This window comes from Schistocerca nitens, chromosome 2 (genome assembly GCF_023898315.1).
Source record: "Schistocerca nitens isolate TAMUIC-IGC-003100 chromosome 2, iqSchNite1.1, whole genome shotgun sequence".
NCBI lineage: Eukaryota > Metazoa > Arthropoda > Insecta > Orthoptera > Acrididae > Schistocerca > Schistocerca nitens.
Window position 1 is genome coordinate 870,949,714 of NC_064615.1, and position 22,331 is coordinate 870,972,044.

The 22,331-nt window shown below is 41.7% G+C and overlaps 1 protein-coding gene across 4 annotated transcripts in view; it reads right to left on the minus strand.

Annotated features, from left to right (window-relative positions):
• Window positions 1–22,331, minus strand: part of LOC126237147 (uncharacterized) — a 518,724-nt gene that overhangs the window by 423,348 nt on the left and 73,045 nt on the right. For all 4 annotated transcript variants that reach the window (XM_049946992.1, XM_049946991.1, XM_049946990.1 and 1 more), the window contains exon 5: window positions 14,477–14,557. In XM_049946992.1, coding sequence (XP_049802949.1) covers window positions 14,477–14,557 — 81 coding nt within the window. The remainder of the gene's footprint in view (window positions 1–14,476; window positions 14,558–22,331) is intronic.

Below are 22,331 nucleotides of genomic sequence, written 5' to 3' on the forward strand. Positions count from 1 at the left end.
TGGTGAAAGGATATGGTGTGAGCCAGCCAATCTGCAACACAGTAATATCTCTAGCCTAAAAGCTCAGGGCACGGACCAGACCTATCACAAAATTTTGAAAACTTCACCACACTCATCTCATCATCAGATAAAATAGAGGTCATATTCCCACCTAAATTTGCGTCTGCCCACTTGTCACAAAACACAATTCACTCAATTAAAATGTGGCATACACTGATTTACATGCCACACGCATCACAGATGGGAAGAGGGGTGGGGGGTCCTCTCGCTGGGGTTAAAGGCCGTGTGTGAGAAAACAGTGCCCAATGCAGAGGTGGGTCAGGCCATCACATCACACCTTAGCAATTGACATGAGGAGCTCCATGGCCATACAGTTGGCTTCACTAACTGCAGCTTATTGTTCATCACTGCCAGTCACTCCTCTTCGCATAACTGCATGGACCTGTGACAAACCAGCGAAATGACAGTCTGCAAGGAAATTGGCACATTCTGTAATGGTATATTCCCTGCAGCACTCCTTCACAACTTTATTGGCCTATTCATTTCTCCACATTCCTACGTATCCCAGTACCCAGCAGAATGATACATTCTTCCCACACTGCTATAGGAAGTATGGTTGGTCATATATGAGCTGCATCAATTTCTGTGCTGGGTACTTGTGCAGTAACGAGTGCAGGGCACTAAGGGAATCAGAACAAATGAGAGACTGCTTGCCCTTAAAATGCCTCATGCGCTCCAGTGCCTTGATGATCGCATCAACCTCTGTAGAAAACGCAGTGTGGGTACGTGGAAGACGAATCCAGAAGACACGGTCAGGAAAGATGATGGAACAAAGGAGACCCCGATGGGAGCCACCTGTATACACAATTGTAAAACTCTCATGCCTATCTCAAATGCTGGAAAAAAGAGATTGAAACTTAAAACTGATAGTGCAACCTTTCTTAAAATTTGTAAAATCTAAAATAATTCTGGGTTTGTGTAAGAGCCAAGGGGGAAATCTGCTCCAACCTTGCTGTAAGACGTTAAAACCAAGCCATACCCATCTCTAAGAGGCAATCCTTTGTGAAAATCCCGAAGGGTCTCATCGCTTGTTGCAGATTATGAAAAAGCCTTTCCAAAGAAGGCCAAGAAATGGAAAGGTGGGCATGCACGTATGGTGTGGACAGAATTTTATACGCTGGTGCACAAAGAGCAGCTGTTGCCTGATGTGAAACAGTGGCTCAGTGACATCATCACCGCAGAGGCTCGGTATGGGACTTGTTCAGAACGCCCCAGTGACTAACAGAATTCCTTCATAGTAGACCATAACCAACATCTTTAAATAAGACATGCATCCATAATCAAGCCAAGACTGCACATACCCCATGAACTGTGGCTAAGACATTTTAAAATCTCAGTGCTTTAAGTGACCATCTTTTCAGGTCATTAAGTTGTGGCACCCATGTAAATTGCACGTGAAATGCAAGGCCGACTGTGTCTTTAAAATTGAGAACAGTGTCCCACACCCTTAACTCTGGGAAGCCTTTTTAGAACAGCAACAGTTAAAAAGAATGCACACACACCTCTTGGTTGAAAACTTGAAACCCCCTCTTCTATGACCATTTATTCAACTGTCAAAGATTTAGTTGCAACTGATGTGTTGTAATTGCAAGGCTTCAAGAGGAATAAAAGACAGAAAAATCATCCACAACCAAGGAACATTGGATAGGACATTTAGCAAACTACCGTAAGGCTATTAATTGCTTTGGCAAAGACAGTCACACTAAGAACTACCTTGAGGGACATTGTTCTCCTGCTCAAAGCAATCAGAGAGGACATCACCGAATCGATATCGAAAATAGCACAGTGAGAGAAAGGACCGAATAAAAATGGCAACACCTCCATGAAAATCACATTCATGAAGCTGCCAGAGGATAAAATATGTCCAAATACTGTAGTATTGCAGGCCTTCTCTATGTCAAAAAATATACCCAGAAGGCGATGGCAGCACAAGAAAGCCTACTGTATAGCTGTCTCTAGGTGGGCCAGGTTCTCACAGGTGGAATGATACTATTAGAACCTACATTTAAAGTGACTATGGAGTGCCTGAATTCTAAGATCTCCTGACAAGGCGGCAGTTGACCATCTGCTTCCATGGTCTTTCCCTTACAGGTAGTGAGGGCACATAATGGTAACTACTTGGGCATGTGCAATCTTTCTTGGTTTTAAAAGAGGAAATAAAATTGTCACAAGTCAGGAAAGTAACTTGACACACTCCCACATTAAAATGGACCAGCTGTACTCTTCATCAATGGACAGGAGATTCCAACTGCCCATCTCGGCAGCAACTCTGTGATGCTGGAAAGCTGGATATTGATTAGCAGCCAAGGTAACTGTGGCAAAATAAGCTGCCATAGCCTGGTCAATGTCTCGTGGTGTGGTATGGAGACTTCCATTCTTCGTTACACCAGCCACTGGGCACCACTCTCCTTTCTCAGAAATCCTCCCATACAACTGTATTTTTACGCAAACTGCCACAATCTCCTCTTGCTCTCCCTAATAATTTTCGGTCAATCCATACCAAGTGGTCCAGCACTGGTTGCTTGACCACCTCAGAAAAATTTTATATTTTCTGGGTGAATTCCTCAATGTTTAGTAGTCACAAAAATATTTTTTTAAAAATTATTGTTTATTTTGAAATTGGGGCCATATTTGTTCCAGGTTGCATGCATTTTTTCGTATTTGCAAGCATCTACATTTTTTACAATTATTCAGTAGTGTGTGGTCCTAAGCCTTTCAGATAAAATGCATTTAGTTCAACACACTCTGGGCTACAAATTAACATCATTATCAGTTAGCTGAATGTATTCTTTAATATATTTTTAATAGTTCACAGTTACCAGCCACAAATTAAAAAAAAATCAATTTTTGAATAGTAGTTTTCCAAAGAAAGATTAATTTCTCAGCTTTAATATTTTTTCTGCTATTACACTGTATAGTATAGTTACTTTTTATGGAGCATCAACGGTAAGCAGCTAACCCTTAAAAAATACACTATTTTTAAAAAATGGATTTTTTTAATTTTTCCATTTTGTGGCTTGCAATATCTTGGGGGACCAGATATAAATATAAAAATTTCACAGTTAATAGACCTTTATGATATCAAACTTCAGCATAAATTTCAACTTCGAGATTCAACTGGAAATTATGGAAAAAAGATTACAAACACAAGTCAAAAATATGTTTTTTAACATCTGCGATATCTGGTAGGCTAATCAAATACAGTATACCAATTGCATAATATAACACACCACATTACACTAGCTAATGATTATTTGTCAAAACAATGCTGTGGTAATTGTTTCAGCAGGCTAACAATTGCATCTGCAATCCTATATAAGTCTGATTGTTGTCTTCCCCTTACAGCAACCATTGTCTACTCACACTTATTTAACTAGAAGTTCTTGAAGTGTGCAATTGAAAAATGGTGTCTCAGTGTTCTGTTGGTGTTGTTATTAATGAAGCATGTCACAAAAGTGTGTATGGAGTGTATCCTAAAGACATTATTTTAATCAAAGATTACAGTGAAGAAGAAAAAGTGTTGTTTTACCTACGAGTCGGCCCAGAGGTCAAATCAACATGCAAGTACCATGAAATGAAATACTTGAAAAAAGTTCATCACCTTTTTGGTCAGTCTTGCATGGACCCTTTTGAGAAACATAAGAAACCTATAACAAAAGATCTATGAGAAATAACATTTGATCATTATTCTAAAAATTAAAGCCCTTTTTTCAGTCTCACAGCAGGAAAATGATTCTGTCCAATTTGTTATTCTAAGATATTTGTAATTCACAAGAGAAAAGATAGTGAAACCTCAGGTACAGAATTTTGTGAATTATCAGCAACCATTAAAAAAGTAGATACAGCTTGTGAAATCCTCGGTATATCGCCTGCTAGTAAAATTAGAAAACTAAGTCAAGATAAAAGACCAAGTGCCTTGAATACAAAAATTGAGAAAGTGGCAGCTACAGTCAAAAAGAATTTGGAAGTTTCATTTCAAAATACAATTTGTACTAAAACAGATGGAAGTTCTGAACTTCACCAACTGAATATGATGGTGTTGTGACAGTGCCACGACATTTACAGTGCCGCCACAACAGTACGCGCAAACGGCGATAGAGGCGCTCCGCAACTCGGCTGAGTGCGGGAGTGCCACCTAGCTACAAACGGCGCCGGCCGCAAGTCACGGTATGGCAGTCGAATAAGAGATACTGAGTTGTTATCATGTAACCAGCTATTGTTTCTAAGTGAGAGTGTTTGAATATCCACACAATTATTGGTGATTAAAGGTTATAACACTTTTTGGCGACGAGGATGGGATATTTTCACTGCGTTGTGGATTTGTGTGCTCGTGACGGGGCAGACATGGAACAGCTTATGCAAGCGCTCATTGAACAACAAACACAGCTGACGGCTGCTATTCAGGCACAACAAACACAGCTGACGGTTGTTATTTAGGCGTTGTCGACGTCGCTTACTCATCGTCTGTCTTCCTCTTCTCCGCCTCCATTCCCTCCTTACGACGAGTCCGCTGAAGACTGGGAGGATTATGAGAAGCGTTTGCGGCAACACTTCTTGGCTTTCGGCATTGTCGACGCTCCTATGTGTAAGTCGTTATTTCTATCTTGGATTTCCCCACGGATCTATCAGCTGCTATCTCAGTTAGCCCCTCTGCGGGAACCTGCCTCTCTGTCCTTCCAAGAAATGTGTGACTTATTGTCTAACTATTACTGAAAAAACACTCACGTCGTTGCCGCCCGCGTGGCGTTCTACCGGTGTCGTACACAGCCCCATCAATCTTACTGGGCTTGGGCGGCGGAACTACATGGTCTGAGTAGGAAATGTCAGTTTGTCACGGACACTCATCATAAGTCTTATGTTGATTCAATGGTTAGGGATGCTATTCTACGGCTTGCTCCTGATAAAGAAGTTCGGCAACATGCCCTATAACTGCCAAACCTGTCGTTGTCGGAAGTTCTAAGCATCGCTCAATCCTTTGAAGTGTCTCACGCTGCTGGTGCGCAAATAGACGCGTGGTGTGATGTAGGCGCTGTACAGTCAACTTTCGACACGGTCAATTTGCCTGTTTCACAGGAGAACGAAGATGTGGCGGCGGTTCACTCGCGTAAACAATGTCGCGTTGGGCCGCAACACTCGCAGCGAAAACAGCAACCACAGAAGCAGGTTCGTTCCGCACTTCCTTCTTGTCCACGTTGTTTCGTGTAGCATGACAGGGCCGCGTGTCCAAAACATTAGGCCACGTGTAATTCCTGTAGGAAAAAAGGCCACATTGCTTCTGTGTGTCAGTCCCCTAAAGTTCCTGTCGACGAGGATGAGGCATCGGACATGGATGTTAACTGTGTGCTTTCTCAAACAAATAAGTTGTTTGTTACTGTTCATGTTCTGGATAAAGACATTCGCATGCAAGTGGACACTGGCTCTGTAGTAACTCTCATTAATTCTCGCACGTATTTGGAGATGGGCTCCCCTCCCTTGTCTCCAGTTATGCAAAATCTGAGGACTTACAATAAACAGAAAATTCCTATCATTGGCCAGTTTGATGCTTCCACTGCCTACAAGTCTGTTGTTAAGCCCCTCACGTTTTATGTGGTGGATCATGCGGGCACTGAAAACCTGTTCGGTTATGATGCTTTCCAGTTGTTCGGGTTCTCCATTGATGATGATGTGCACCTCATATCTGAGGATATTCCGTATCAACAGCTGGATGGATTGTGTTCTGAATTTTCATCCGTGTTCTCTGCTGGTCTGGGTCGTGCTAAGGATTTTGATGCCCACATTACTCTAAGTTTTTCCAGGCATGCCCTATTCCGGTGGTGTTGCGTGCACCTGTCAAGGCTGAGATAGACAGGTTAACAGCTTCAGGGATTCTCCTTCCTGTTACCTCCAGCGAATGGGCATCGCCCATCGTGGTGGTTTCTAAACCAAACGGGAGTCTGCGATTGTGTGATGATTTTAAAGCCACTGTCAACGCTCAGAACCTCATTGACACTTATCCTCTTCCCCGTCCTGAGGAGTTATTTACCAAGCTAGCTGGGGGGCCAGTTCTTTTCCAAACTTGACTTATCGGAGGCATACCATCAGTTGCCGTTGGAGGCTTCTTCCAAGGAATTTCTCGTCATCAACACTCCTTGTGGGTTGTATCAGTACCAGCGGTTAACATTTAGCATCGCTAACGCACCGGCCATTTTTTAGCGGTTTTTGGAACAGCTCACGGCTTCCGTTCCCGGCTGCATAAACTATCTGGATGACATTGTTGTCACGGGGGCCTCCACTGAGGAGCACCTTCGCAATTTGCGTTCCCTGTTTCAGGTTTTGCATTCGGCTGGGTTGAGGTGCAATCTGGACAAGTCACAGTTCTTCCAACCCTCCATTGTGTATCTTGGTTTCCACTTGCCCCGTGAGGGTATACGTCCTCTATGTCAGCACGTTGCGGCCATTAACGCTCTACCCCGGCCATCTACGGTCAAAGAACTTCAGGCGTTTCTAGGCAAGATTGCTTATTATCACAAATTCATTCCCTCCGCGGCGGCGGTGGCTCATCCTCTGCATCAGTTGTTACGCAAAAACGTTCCTTTCTGCTGGTCCGACGAGTGTGAGCAGGCTTTTGTCCGCCTGAAGGCTCATTTGCAGTCGGCGCCTTGTCTTGCCACATTCCGTCCGGGTCAGCACTTAGTTCTGGCGACTGACGTGCCACAGTATGGCCTAGGGGCTGTTCTCGCCCATCGGTATGAGGATGGGTCGGAACGACCCATCGCCTATGATTCCAAGACCCTCAACTATGTGCAACAGCGTTACTCTTAAATCGAAAAGGAGGCGCTCGCTATCATTTATGCTCTAAAAAAGTTCACCTCATCATCGACCACAAGTAGCTGGTCTCTCTGTTCAGCCCACCGGCGTCGCTTCCGGATAAGGCAGCTCACCGCCTGCAATGTAGGGCCTTATACTTGTCTCGTTTTCACTATGAGATTCACTATCACCCCACGGCCCAGCATGCCAACGCTGATGCATTGTCGCGATTGCCGATGGGCCCCGCCCCGGTTTTCGATCGTGATGAACTACTCTGTTTCCACATTGATGAGGAAGAACGTCGTGCGGTCGAGGGTTTTCCACTTACAGGTTCGCAGGTCGCGTCGGCTACTGCGCGGTGCCCGGTCCTGCGTCAGGTGACGGTTTTGTTCAACGGGGTTGGCCGGACAGGACCAAGGGCCGGGCATCGGATCCCCTTCACAACTACCATGCCTTGCGCCTTCGTCTGTCTGTTCGTGGTGGTGGTGTTCTTCTGGCCACAGATGGCGCATCTCCACGGGTTGTGGTGCCAGCCTCTCTTCGCAAAGATGTTCTCAAACTGTTGCATGAAGGCCATTGGGGTATTTCTCGGACTAAGTCCCTGGCCCGCAGGCACGTTTATTGGCCCGGTATTGATTCGGACATCGCCCACATGGTTGCTGCGTGTGGTCAGTGTGCTCAACAACTGGCTACACCTCGTACAATGCCCTCTCCGTGGTGTGATCCGGCGCAGCCATGGGAACGGGTGCACGCTGACTTTGCCGGCCCCTTCCTCGGTACTTATTGGCTACTGTTGATTGACGCCTTCTCGAAGTTTCCGTTTGTTGTTCGATGTCCGTCGCCCACCACTGCGGCGACGACACTGGCTTTGTCCAAAATCTTTGCACTAGAAGGTCTTCCATCCACGATCGTCACGGACAATGGCCCTCAGTTCTCTTCACAGACCTTCCGTGATTTTTCTACTGCACAAGGGATTCATCATGTTACAGCACCGCCCTTCCATCCGCAATCAATGGGGAGGTCGAGCGCCTTGTCTGCACTTTCAAAAGCCAGATGAAAAAATTCCTTAACTGATTTTTCCACAGATGACGCTCTGCTGCAATTTCTGAGTTCTTATTGCTTCACGCCTCTGGGTGATCGCAGCCCTGCTGAACTCTTGCATGGCCGCCAACCGCGCACTATACTGCACCTGCTTCACCCTGTCAGGCCTTGTGCTGTGTCCCCTAGTGCGGGAAAATACTCGGTGGGCGCCGACGTGTGGGCACGAGGGTATGGATCTCGCCCTAAATGGATTCCAGGGGTGGTCAAGGCTCTTCGCGGCCACCGGTTTTGTGAAATACGTACAGAAGACAGCATGGTTGTTCGCCATTACGACCAGATGCGCCCACGAGTGGTGGCCACGCCGGTGACACCGCCCCTTCCTTCGCCTCCACCAGCCCGAGACGCCAGTCCTGTCGCTGCTGCCGATCTACCGTACGTGTTGCTGCAGCTGACGTCGTTACCGCTTCCGAGTACACCGGAACCGGACCCAGTCGTGACACCGCCTTCTCCGGGACCCATCTTGCTGGAGCACACTCCCAGGTCCACGACACCTATGGATGCTGCTCCGGAGTTTTCACCCATCATCTCGTCCAGGAGGCACGTTCCACGTACGAGCTTCCGTCCTGGACATTTTCGACGATACTCTCGTGTCTCTCCACAGGATCTTCTCGGGGCCTCACAAGAGGCCATGGATGTCTCCGCACTGTCCATGTCTCTGAGGAAGTGAGTGTTTTTTTTTTTTTTTTTCAAGGGGGGAAAAGTGTTGTGACAGTGCCACGACATTTACAGTGCTGCCACGACAGTACGCGCGAATGGCGATAGAGGCGCTCCGCAACTCAGCTGAGCGCGGGAGCACCACCTAGATACGAACGGCGCCGGCCGCACGTCATGGCACGGTAGTCGAATAAGAGATACTGAGTTGTTATCATGTAACCAGCTATTGTTTCTAAGTGAGAGTGTTTCAATATCCACGCAATTATTGGTGATTAAAGGTTATAACAGATAGTTTGATAGAAAAACTAAACACTAAATGCAGTACTTCAAACAAAGAGGATAAAATTAAGATTATCAGTTTACTGCCAAATTCTTGGAGTCAAGCAAAAGTTAGTGATGAATTTAATGTGTCAGAACGTCTTGTTAAGTTAACAAGGCAATTAGTAAAAGAACAGGCAATTTTAGGGAATTTTATCAGCATTACAAAAGAAAAGTGTATCTAATTTGGTAGATGAAAACACAATCAATAAAGTTATTAAGTATTATGACGATGATAATAACAGTTGTTTGATGCCTGGCAAAAAAGACTCTGTTTCTGTGCAAGAAAATGGTTCTACGATTCAAAGACAAAAAAGATTAATATTGTGTAATTTAAATGAACTATTCACTGAATTTAAAAAAGAAGGTCTTGACATTAAAATTGGAAGATCAAAGTTTTGCGAGTTGAGACCAAGATAGTGTACTGTTGCAGGGGCATCTGGCACCCGTAATGTTTGTGTTTGTTTGTATCATCAGAATGTAAAGTTGATGACAGATGGGGCCAATCTTAGAGTTGATTATAAAGGCCTTTTGGAAGTTACGGTATGCAATATTGACAGTTACAATTGTATGATGAAGGGAAAATGTGAAGATTGTCCAGGCAAACAAGCCTTACTTGACATGTTTCAAGAATCCGAAGAAGACGATTTGATGCCTGACAATATAAAATACAGACAATGGGTGAGACAAGACAGAACTGAAATGGTGACAGTCATAAAATCACGAGAAGAGTTTTTTTGAAGTGTTGGTGGCTAACCTTGAAAATCTGAAAATGCATCATTTTATTGCAACAGCTCAAAGTAAATTTTTGAAAGACAAAAAGCAAACATTGGCAGCTGATGAATGCTTAGTTCTTGCTGACTTTTCAGAAAATTAGTCATTTGTTGTTCAAGATGAAGTACAAGGGCACCACTGGGTAAACAATCAGGCCACAGTTAATCCATTTGTATTCTATTATAAAGATGAAGATAAACTAATGAGGCACAGCTTTTGTGTCATAAATGACTACCTTGAACACAACACTATAGCAGTGCACATTTTTCAATTAAAATTAACAAACTACATTAAACAGCACCACCCTTTCATACAAAAACTGATTTACTTTTTGGATGTGGCAGCAAGTCAATATAAAAACAAAACAAAAATTATTAACATCTCCTTTCATAAAGAAGATTTTGGGTTTGATGTAGAATGGCACTTCTTCACTTCCTGCCATGGAAAAAATGCTTTTGATTGTGTCTGGGGTACAACAAAGTGAGCTGTCACAAAAGCAAGTCTGCAGCGGACTGATGACAATCATATCATAACACCTCAAGAGATGTTTGAATTCTGTAAAAAAACATATCAAAGGAATTATCTATGTTTTTGTACAATGTGAGGAATAAGTCTATGACAGTGCCTTGAAGGAAAGGTACAACACTTGTCAGAAGATAAGGGTGCTCCAGCTTTTCATTGTTTTGTACCCCATTCACAAAACTTACTGAAGTGTGAGGTCACATCAACTTCACCTGATAGTGAACTTCATCAGTGTGGAAACTTTTACAACTGGTTCTTCAAAACAAAGACAAAGTGGCTCATGTTTACGACGAACAGTGGTGGATTGGCGAAGTTGATAATATTGACTGTCAAAACCAAGGTGTACATGTTGTATTTTATCACCCTCCAGGACAAAGCACATCTTTTAAAAAAATTGAGAATGATCAAGTTTGGATGCCACATAAAAATGTACTAAGGAAGCTGTCTCCCATGGAATTTACAACTGCGACTCGGCAAAATTACAATCTAACACCCAAATTGAGTGAACAAATTTCTCAAAGGATCAATGAGCAATGTACTAATAACAAATAACAAGAGAACAATATAATGCAATTAGTAGGCTTATTTAAAAAAAAAGTAAGTAATCATAGATATGATTAAATTATATACTATAAATGATAAATTTTATTCCATAAGCCTAGATATCGCAGATGTTAAAAAACGTATTTTTTGACTCTTGTTTGTAATTTTTTTCCATAACTTTGAATTGAATCTCAAAGTTGAAATTCATACTGAAGTTTGATATCACAAAGGTCTATTAACTGTGAAATTTTCAGATTTTTATCTGGTCCCCCAACAAAGATATTGCAGGCCACAAAATGGAAAAATAAAAAAAATCCAATTTTTAAAATAGTGTATTGTCTTAAGTGTAAGCTGCTCACCATTGATACTCTAAGTAATTATACTATACAGTGTAATAGCAGAAAAAATATTATAGCTGAGAAATCTTTCTTTGGAAAACTACTGTTCAAAAATTGAGTTTTTTTTTAATTTGTGGCTGATAACTTTGAAGGCCGCCATTTCAAAATAATAAACAATAATTAAAAAAAAATATTTTTGTGACTAATAAACACTGGGGAATTCACCCAGCAAATATAAAATTTTGCTAAGATGGTCAAGCTACCAATTATTTTTTTCTTGGATCACTTGGTATGGATTGACCCTTCAGCGACATTTTTCCCTCACAGTCCGAAAGGCTGAGATATACTCATCAGTCGTCAACACTTGAACTGACGCAGAGCCACTTGTCAGGACTTGACCACAATGTGGCATTCGTCACTCGACAAAGGGGCAGTTAGGTTTTTCAGCTGGCCTGAAGGCTGCGGAATAGATGCTTCAGTGGCTGGTGGGTCATTTGGATAATGTGATTCACCAATTTCTGGACACTATCACAGTGTTCAAACACAGCAAGTTGGTCGTAACGTGTCCAGTCTGACCTACAAGGCACTCATTGTGGTCGATGTCTTTCAGGCACCACTCTGCCTGGCAGGAGAATACAAATTTGTAAGTGGTCACTCGACTGCAAGTCATCAACCACTTCCCACTGAGCTGTGCATACAAGGGCTGGAGGGTATACTGAGAGATCGATGACAGTGAACAACCCTGATGCGGTGTTCAAGTGAGTTTTGGCCCATATTCAACAGAGAGACATGCAAGGACAAGGAAATGCTCTCAATTGCTCTAGCCCTGGGGCATATGTTTGCAGAGGGCCCACAGTACATTATGCGCATTAAATTGCCAGAAAGGATGAAGGGGGTGGGGGACTTGAATAAGGAGGTCACTGAAAGCATTTTTGTCAAACACCTCATGTGAGCAGGTAAAGGGAACATATTGTCAACCAATGAAGCACATGCACCAATACAGCAGATGCTTGCAGGCTGGTTGTGAGGGAGAGAAGTGAGGAGTGGTAAATGTTGTTGACAAAAACAGCCACTTCTCCTTAGTGCTCTCTCTCTCTCTCTCTCTCTCTCTCTCTCCACTGGGGTTGTCCTCCTTGTGGAGGATGTAGCCATGTAGCTCAGGGACATCAGACAAATTACAATGTGTCACACGAAGGCAGAGACACATTGGTCTAACCCTGAGTTAATAGACGTAGTCCCCTCCACATGGGTCTGGAAATCATTCAAGTTCCACTGCAGTATGGAACCCCCTCTGTCATTCCGCCATGGTGGGGAGACTGTAGCAGAGGGGAGCAGAGCGAGGGTGGTCCCTTGAAGGTCTTGACGGTCCCCTCAGGCAAGCATCGATGTTCACACCAGCAATGGTATGGTCATCGTCTGATCCACTGAACAGGACCAAGGCCACATTGTTTGATAGCCTTGGAGCGGATCACTGTCGCCAGTTGGCATCCAACCCCAGTTTGGATTTTGGGGATGGTGACAAGGCTGATGTAGCAGGAACACTGCTGGATCTCTCCCATTGACTGCCATGAGGGTTTCTGTCTAGGCTGATATTATGTTCGACAACTTTTAATGTTTCTGTGACAGGAAGATTGGGTTGAGGGACCAGTCATGCAAGCTGGCAGCTGCATTTATGGGTGCAAGTAAATGCGCTCTGCCTAACTATCACAGTCTAACACTGACCTTCTGGACAGGCAGTTTCAATGCTGAGGGAAAAGACTTGACAAAATTGGGGTGATGAGTGGCCTCAAATTCCTTTACTACAGATGAGACTTTGTGGGTTACTCACTTCTTGAATCATCTTTTCTTCAGCGAAGACAGGACAGTCCCTGCTCCAAACCGGATGGAGCTGGAAGCAATTAACACACACAGGTGGGGCGATGCGTTGAAAATCTCGTTCATGGGCTGCAAGACACATCTTCCATATGTAGCCAGACAAACACAATGGTGTGACACACTTGGAAGTGTGAACTGGTTTGGACGTAAGGTCTAACCTTAAGGCGGAGAAAGCCTGCTGCACTATACTCAGGTAAGTTCAGCAGATTGAATGTCGGGATAAAAGATGCTGACTTTTGAAGCTCACCATCAACACTTCAGTCACCCTTGTACATCCCCCCCCCCCCTTCCTGTAGCAGTTCTTTTCTATCCACACCCATAATGTCCTGGCATGTTATAACTCCTTCAATCGTATTTAACCCAGAGTTCAGCTCTGTGTTGATGGGAGATTCTCTAGGTATTTGGTATTCAACAGCTTCTGCACTTTAGGAGCTGTGATAGTCTCGAGAAGGAGAGTACCACTGTGCAAACTCTTGACGAATTTGAGTTGTTCTGCAAGACACTTGAAATCTTTATTGGTATAGAACGGTGACAGTCTGTCAAAAGAAACATCCACACATTTCATTACAACAAAGACGTTATCTATCACAGGATGTGGTCTGTTACTTTGAATATTGTCCCTGATTTTCACAAATGACCTAGGTGAACTAGCCACATGAGGCCTCAGGATTTTGGGAGTTTATGCTTTTCAGAAGCCCACTGAACTGCTAGGAGTAGAAACATGAGATGCAGGCTACACTGTGTTCCCAAAAGCAGCTAGGGAGGGAAGTCCATCCAGACAGTGCCCCACTTGCCTGGGTGCGGCAGGTTCCCAATTAGCAACTGTTTCTCCTCAACTGACGTGCATCTCATCAGCACGCAGCACACCTAAAGATCACAGTTGTCTTTTTTTAAAAATGGGTTTTACCATCAATGAGATCTGTGTAGTTAAGCCAAGATCCCCATTCCCTGTGATACATAATGTTCCACCGCTGCAATGCACAATGGTCACTGAAGTATACCTAGAGCTTATGGCAACAGAGGACTGGCGGTGCTCACCAGTCCGTAGCTAAGGAACCCCAGGGTCTCCAAGACTGTACCCAGCAAATGCATGCTGAGCCCCTAGGTCAGATGACATAGGGCCTAGCTCGCACATTATTCACTGAACCACACAACAAACTCTTTAAGGGAAGGAAAATAAAGATTAACACGAAGTTCTCAGAGCAATCGTGACAGAAGATGACCAGTCCACATGAGAAAATAAACCTTGTACTGTAACCACTTACATCCATGAGGGGAGGGGGGTAGGGGGGGGGGGAATAAAAAAAAGGGCAAAGTGATAGGTGTGTGTAACTGACACTTGGATGATTGCATGTTTGACAGCAAAGCTAAAACAAGCAATAAACTTTTTATGTGCTTATCTGCTTCAAAATATCTTTTCTGTGCAATGAGCAATGGTCTATAGAAGGCACATTATCTATCAATTACGAATGCAACTATAAGCACTGACTGTTCATAACACATACCATTTTTGTATTCTCCAGCCGCTTCAATACATGCTCTCCCTTCAAACGAGCTTCTTGAAGTTTTTCAAGGTATTCTTCATTCTGTAATTATAAAAACCATGGTATTAACTTCACACTTCAACTGAATTTGTGAATATGAGCCGTAGAATGCTCAACAAATGTAGCAATGCCACCAATTTATTAGGCTTTATGCCTCATACTTTTAAAGATTTATTGTTTTTTGAGATTTACGTTTCCTTACTTTAGTTCCACAGACATAAATGTCAATGGCTTCTAACTTTGGACTGGGAAATGGACTGACAGAAAAATTAGTACAGCTTTCAAAGGTGATTTTATGCTTCCAAATTTTGCATAACTTTCCTTACTATTATTTTTATTATGTTTAACTCCTTGTCCACAATCTTATATTTTACACTGTATCTGCAGCACTGTTTGTTACCTTATTACCATTCTTAAATATGGTTGTTTCCACTTACAGCTGTTAAATACAATCTTGTTTATAGTGATTGCAGTTTCAAATATCATGCATCTTCAGGCAGAAGTCTCAACTGCAAATATGCACATAGGCATAAATACAGCCCCAATCAATAAGAAATAAAATAATATTTGACATATGTGGAAACAATCACGTTTAATAATTAAATGAAGATATTGAATCCATCCCACATCAAATTGTTCATAATTCTGCTTTCTGAAATTAGTTCCCATTAGATCACTTTATTTCTTTATTGCGGAAAATGCTACCAAGATTCCACCATGGAAAAAAGGTTTTATGAATGTCTCATTTAAGGCAGGTATGGATCCACAGGACAATACAGCAATCTGTCAATCACATGGGTTAATGAAGACCTCAGACTGCAATGATAACTGAAAAATTCAGATAAGCCAAACTACCCAAACTTTTACTGGAAACTGTTAATGTATTCACGAAACATGACACATATCACTTTTGAAAGACCGCTGCATTACTTATGAATTATATGGTGGGAACTGACAACTCCTTTACCAATTTGTGGTTAAAACACACTTTATTTTGTAGCATCTGCTTTTAATTCAGGATCATATCATGTAAAAACATTAATAAAAATAAATAAATAAAGATTTGAGTCCTACTGTCTCAGATTTTGATATAAACTTAGTGTGTTTGTTCATTTAACTAAGAAAACAAAAATTTTTGGCTCTGCATCGAACCGTTTAGATTTTCTGGAATTTAACAGATTTTGTTTGTGGGTGTATTCAATATAAAAAAAATAACTTACTTCTTCCTTATTTACCAACAAATACTGATAAAATTTTATTTGTGTATCCATCAATATGTAAAGAGTTCAGGGAGCTTTGAATTACGGCATCATGAAACTTCACATGGTTACGGAAAAAAAAAAAAAAAAAAAAAATTAATTGCAGTTTTCAATTTTTTAAAACCAAACATGCAGATTCATACCAAGCGCAATGTCATCAAAAGAGAACAGGATAATTGAATATTCTCGTTCTGAAAGATATTTTCTGTCAGAATGAGAAAATAAAATTAATGTTTTTTTCACTCTATTGTTTATTATTTCATAATAATATTTCATAATAAATATTATTTCATAATAAATAATTAAAAGACTTCAATTGCTTACTTGCAGGGTGTTGAGTTTACATTCCCTTTTGTTTAACAACATCCATTTTGCTTTTTGAAAAGTAATAGTAAAGTGCAGTAAAAACAAGAATAAATACTTTGCTTAATGTGCAGGCTTGATACCTATTTATGTAATGGTTTAAACTGATTATGTATTGCTTCTTTCTGCACGAGTTTTGGAAACAACAGTGTTGCAGTTTTGTAGAAGCACACAGCATTATACTCTTGTTATCTTATTTCTGCAAACTGCTGAATAACATTCCTTTATACTGTGTCAGACAGCATAGTTTGAAGGTTTTAGAATTTATAGAACATAGCCAAATTTTAAGCTGTAGCAACATATTTTACATCAAAAGATATACAATGAATAATAGTTTACATCTCATACGTTAATTTTGACAGAAATTAATTATTTGTGAAAGATAATGCCTTTCAGTATTGACACTCTTTTTCGGCAAGCTCATCGATCAATAGAGTGAAGTTTGTCATCACTCTCTCCAGCATGTTACAAGGTATAGCACAAATCTCTTGCTCAATGGTATCCTTTAATTGAAGCATGGTACGTGGTTTAAAGATGTACACTTTGTTCTTAAGAAAGCTCCACAAGAAAAAGACACATGGAGTAATGTCTGGAGAGCAGGGTGGCTAGTCACCATCTCCTCTGTTGGATATCACTTTCCCTGGAAACAATTTTCTTATTTCAGACACACAAACACTGGAAGTGTGAGCTTGCTGAAACCAAACATTTCAATGATTTATGTCACAGTGACGAAGTTCTGAGACAAGAAATTCACACAACATGGTCAAACAATGCCCCGAGTTCACAGTGACGACTCTCTCATTTTCTTCGAAGAAATTAGGCCATATGACATCAAATTTCCCTAATCCAGCCCACATTGTCACCTTTTACAATGCAGTGGGCACTGGTGCACTTGCTGACGGTTATTCGGAGACCAATAACGACAGTTTTGTTTATTAACATTGCTACTTGGGTAAAAATGAGCCTCATTTGACATTAAAATCACAATTTCAGGTTCTTCCTGCAACATCTCTTTCATTACTTCAGCAAAAGTCTCCTTCTCACAAAATCTTGAGGCTTCTACTCATGAGGTGGTATAAAATGCGCCAAACCGATGAATTTGATAACTCCAAAGAGTGTGAGTATCATCTTGCAGAGAAACTGGACTATGTTGAATCAAACAATGCAGAACTTCAAAGTTTTCATGAGACATGGCCATCTTTGTACTGCCTCCCAGTTTTTTCTTCAATACTGAACCTGTCTCATGGAAGTTCTTGACCCATAGTAGAACGGTATTGCAAGCTGGTATCGCAACATGGAATGTTGAATTGGAGATGGAACTCCCTCCAAGTGGTGGTCACAGTTTCTGCATTTTTAAAGCATGTATCTGTGAAACACGCAAAGTGTTGCAGAGTATACATGTCCATTGTAACTAAACTGCTGCTGTAGGAGAAAACATGAGTCCAACCACGCCCCTCCACTAGACTGACTCACCTTCTACAGCATTAGGTAACGCTGGCTCACTGTGTGTTTTAGTACATAATTCTTCAATTTCACATAGAAGGAAAAATATTCAACCAAATTTTGTTTCTTTTCTATATATTAAAACAGTGTGAAAGTAGCTATGAATGTCAAAACCAACTGAAAATTGAGCTCAGGCTCTAAATAATATAGTGGACAATAATTACTGTGATAAGTGTAACTAACTATAGCGTTCCCCCCCCCCCCCCCCTTTTTTTATTTTGCTGTGTAATGAAGAAATGCATCATTGGGGAAGCTACCGACAGCTGCGGTCATTTATTTAACTATGTCAAACAAAAAGTCACACAATCTGTTGAAGAACTGTGTGAAACTAATTTAACATTCTTTAAATTTAGAATGGAAGCAGATATCAAGTAAAATCTATTTGTCTCCACCATCAATGTATCTTTCTGAAAAAGTATGAATTTTACAAAAGTGTTGTTGTGGCCCTTTCAAGAAACATAAATCATTAATTCAAAAAGCACTTCACAGTGCAACCATAGAAGACAGTAGAAACATTTTATCAAAAGGTTACAAAGTGAAACCAGGACAAAAACTGTGTACATCCTGCAGGAAACAATTTTTTGAAATAAAAAAAAAAAGATGAGTGTAGAGTTGAAGCTATATTAAATGCCAACAGGATTGCCACAAGTTTCCCCAAGTGAAATTCCCTGATTTCCAGACAAGTTTTAGCATTTTCCTCTGACAAATTCTGAGATCTCAAGTAAAGACATAAGTTGACCAAAAAACCTAAGGACTTCTGTATTTCTACCCCGTGTGAGCAAAAATCTTAAGCACTAACATCAACATATTTTGTAATGAACTGGTTTTAGATGGAGAAAGCAAGCCAAATGGTATGTGTGTTTCATTAAGACCACTATTGTTAATTTATTTCAATAAAATGAAACACATTTGGTGACAAAAACACTCATTTCCTTCGAGTCGCAAGACAGATTTAAAATACCTTCACTGATTTCAGAAATAACCTCAGAATAAAGTAGACCTCTTGAAAGAAGTGTATGAGGCAGAGAAGAGTTGTGTAAACCAACAATACACGTGACTACCAATAAAATGTTGGTTCTACTATGTTCGTTATTGTCAGTATTATATGTATCGTTTTGCAGGTATTGTATGATTTTTCTTTCAAGAAATGTATGAGCACACAGTGTACAAACTGCTAACGACTGACACAATTTTCTTCTTCTTATCGCCCATATTTTCGAAGTGCTAAAATGTACCGTACTACAATAAATACAATGTCTATAAAATGCTGCACTGTTCGATGTACTTGCAGTGAGAAAGTCACAATTCCTGAAATACATCGCCCTTGGCCTCTGGCCTGTCGAGGAGCACCTCTGTCCTGGGTCCATGGATAAATCACGAGAATCCTCCAGATTATGCCACACAAAAACAGACCCAGCCTGGAGGCAGATTGGTGAGACTAGATCCAACGGGCACGGCCTGCACAATAGTGGGAAATGATGGGCTTCAGATCAGCAGGCCCCCATTAGAAATACCCACAGAAATGGTCTGTGGTTTTGGCCCGTCATGGAAATTCATTTGTGTGGCTAGATGTTAACATATCACAGACACCATGTCGGTGAAACGAAACTGTGGTGATCAATCCATGCAACAGATAACTTGCGCAAATACTTTGGGAACCAATGAGGATAGGTAGCAGCTCACTGTAAAGATGATTGCTGAGCTGCGGACAGGCATGTAGAAAAGACAATCTCTCTCTCACAAGTAACTTTTTGGCCATAGCCTTTTTCAGAAAACAAAGCATGCGCACGCGCGCCCACACACACACACACACACACACACACACACACACACACACACACTCAGAAACACCTCATGCACACACGATACCAGTCTCTGGTCGCCGTGTCAACAATCTCTGAGAATCAGATTCAAACCACTCCCCACGTCTTCCTGCCTCTCGTCGACAGCTGCTAGGCTAGCAGTAAGAAACGGTGGTAGCACTGCCAGCTGAGGGGAGTGGTAGGAAGGGGAGAAGCAGTAAGAATGAGGCAGTAGAGAAGCAGCGCACATACTCAGCTGCACCCAGCCAGCAAAGATGCATGACATCTCAGTAGACAAACCATTTCATCTACTGAGACAGAAACAAGATTTTTCCATTCCCCCCCCCCCCCCCCCCCCAATTTCCCTCACACATTCGAAAATCCCTGATTTCTAGAACTTGTGACAACCAAGGCCAAATATGAGATACCAAATGGGAAAAATAATCGAAGACACTCAACGCATCTGCTTATTCTGTCCATAAACCCCAAAAACTATTCAAAGAGAAGGTTTCTTTTATTTATTTATTTTTTATAGCAGAACACGATTGCAGATGTGGGAAAAATTTTAAGCCTGAAACTGCTGAATTAAGGTCGGGACACACATGTCCGAATCGTGTCCATGACGAGACACGTCCGAGTATCATCCATCACCTGGACAATGAAATACATCATTAAAACAAATGTAGCGGGTCCCACTTGACCGGGCCGTGCACGGGGAACGTCAACGAGCCGGGGCCGGGCCGGGCGCGATTCGCCGTGTTTAATTTTTCACGTGACGGACACGGCCTGATGGTAGAATTGTCTTGTGAGCTGTGCAACTGCGAAGGACTGTTCTGTGTAAAAAACATGGATGTGGAACGACTAATAGAAGAAGTTCGTAAGTTTCCTGTTCTTTACGATCAGGGAAGTGAAAACTACAGGAATATCAAGTACAAAGACAGAGTTTGGAAGACAATTGCAACAGATCTACAAGCCAAAGGTAAGATAAAAACTATACAAGTTTTAATACCCGAAAGATATTTATTTATTTTTTATTTTACGAACAGATGTTTGGTTTATGTCATCGTTATATCGCCATGGCAACATGTTCTTGCCATTCCACAGTCCCTTGTGGAGAATTCAGGAATTTTTTGAGTTGTTCTTGTACAGCAAATGCAGCATCTGTTCATCTCCCACGAATTCGAGGTAGGTTTCGAAGATTCGATGATCTTCCGGATCCCTCAGCAGTTTCCTTTTGGCCGATCCTCTGTTCGGGCACCCTATAACCTTCCATTTTTAGAATAAAGTTGTACAGTATACACGCAGCCATCACAATCATTGTAAAGGTATTAGGATCTCGCTGAAGGATTCTTCTAAATATTCGAAATTTCTGTTGCAATATACTGAATGCATTTTCGGATATTCTTCTTGCCCGACTCAAACGATAATTAAATATAGCCTTGCCATTTGTTAAGTTCCTGCCAGGATATGGTCGCATCAAGTATGTTTTGAGAGGAAAAGCTTCATCGCCTACAATTACCATTGGAAGTTCAACATCAGTTCCGGGTAAAGTTTTACTCTTTGGGACGCTAAGCGTATTGTTTTCCAATGACTTTCCAAGATTTGAATTTACTAGAATGCCTCCATCAGAGTTTTTTTCCATACACTCCCACGTCTATTGCAATAAAATTATAACATGGGTCAACCAGAGCAAGAAGCAAAATGGAATATGTTTTTTAGTAATTCCAATAGAGACTTCCTGAGATGTTCGGAGCCTGTATCGTTACGTGCTTTCCATCTAGATCCAATGCAGTTTGGAAACTTGCCATTTTGTCAAAAACTCCTCAGCTATAGCAATCCATTTTTCTTCATTCAGCACAGGCATCACCTCTTCTAACAATAAATCGATAACTGCTCTAGAGGTGTCATGGACGATAGCTCCAACTGTGGATTTTCCCAACCTGTAGCTGAAGGAAATAGTTTTAAAGGAATCTCCTGTAGCAAGGAACCTGAAAAAAAATTGAACTGTGTAAGATGAGAAATACGGTATAATCTATAACATATTGCAGCATTTTAAACCTTGTAATATAAATACGCGATTTAAAATATTTTTGCTACAGGTGGAATAGAGGAATACAAAAAAAGGGCATCTTTTCGTGACCAACTAAGGAAGACCCTGCAGAAAAGGAAAACTGTTTCAGGACAAGCTGCTGTTCATCAACATAAATATAAGTATGAAGATCTCTTAAAGTTTCTGCTTCCTTACATGGTCTCGCATTCGGGAGGACGACAGTTCAATCCCGTCTCCGGCCATCCTGATTTAGGTTTTCCGTGATTTCCCTAAATCGCTTCAGGCAAATGCCGGGATGGTTCCTTTGAAAGGGCACGGCCGATTTCCTTCCCCATCCTTCCCTCCCCCGAGCTTGCGCTCCGTCTCTAATGACCTTGTTGTCGACGGGACGTTAAACACTAATCTCCTCCTCCTCCTTACATGGTAGAACGAGAAACAGTTTCCAATGTTCCTTACACGCAAGACAATAATGAGCATAAACAAGAATCAAATACAGATTCCCAAGAGGAGCAGTCTATTGTTGAAAACGAAAGAGAGTCTACACAAGAAGACATTGCAGATGAAGAATGGATCATTAAAACCCAGGGTAGTGAAACAGAGAATTTGATAGATGGCACTCGGCATTCCCAGACGTCATCAGCTCATTCATCCATCACTTCAAATAAGAACACGTTTATGAAACCAGCACTGAAATTTCAGCAAGAGGTTAAAACACAAGAATCTGCATCAAGCCAGCTCATGGCTTACATTTTGGCAGAAAAAAAGGTGAAAAACAGAGAAATACAAAACCCTGTTGATGCTTTTTCGGTTGGTATAGCACCAGCCCTAAAATCATTGCA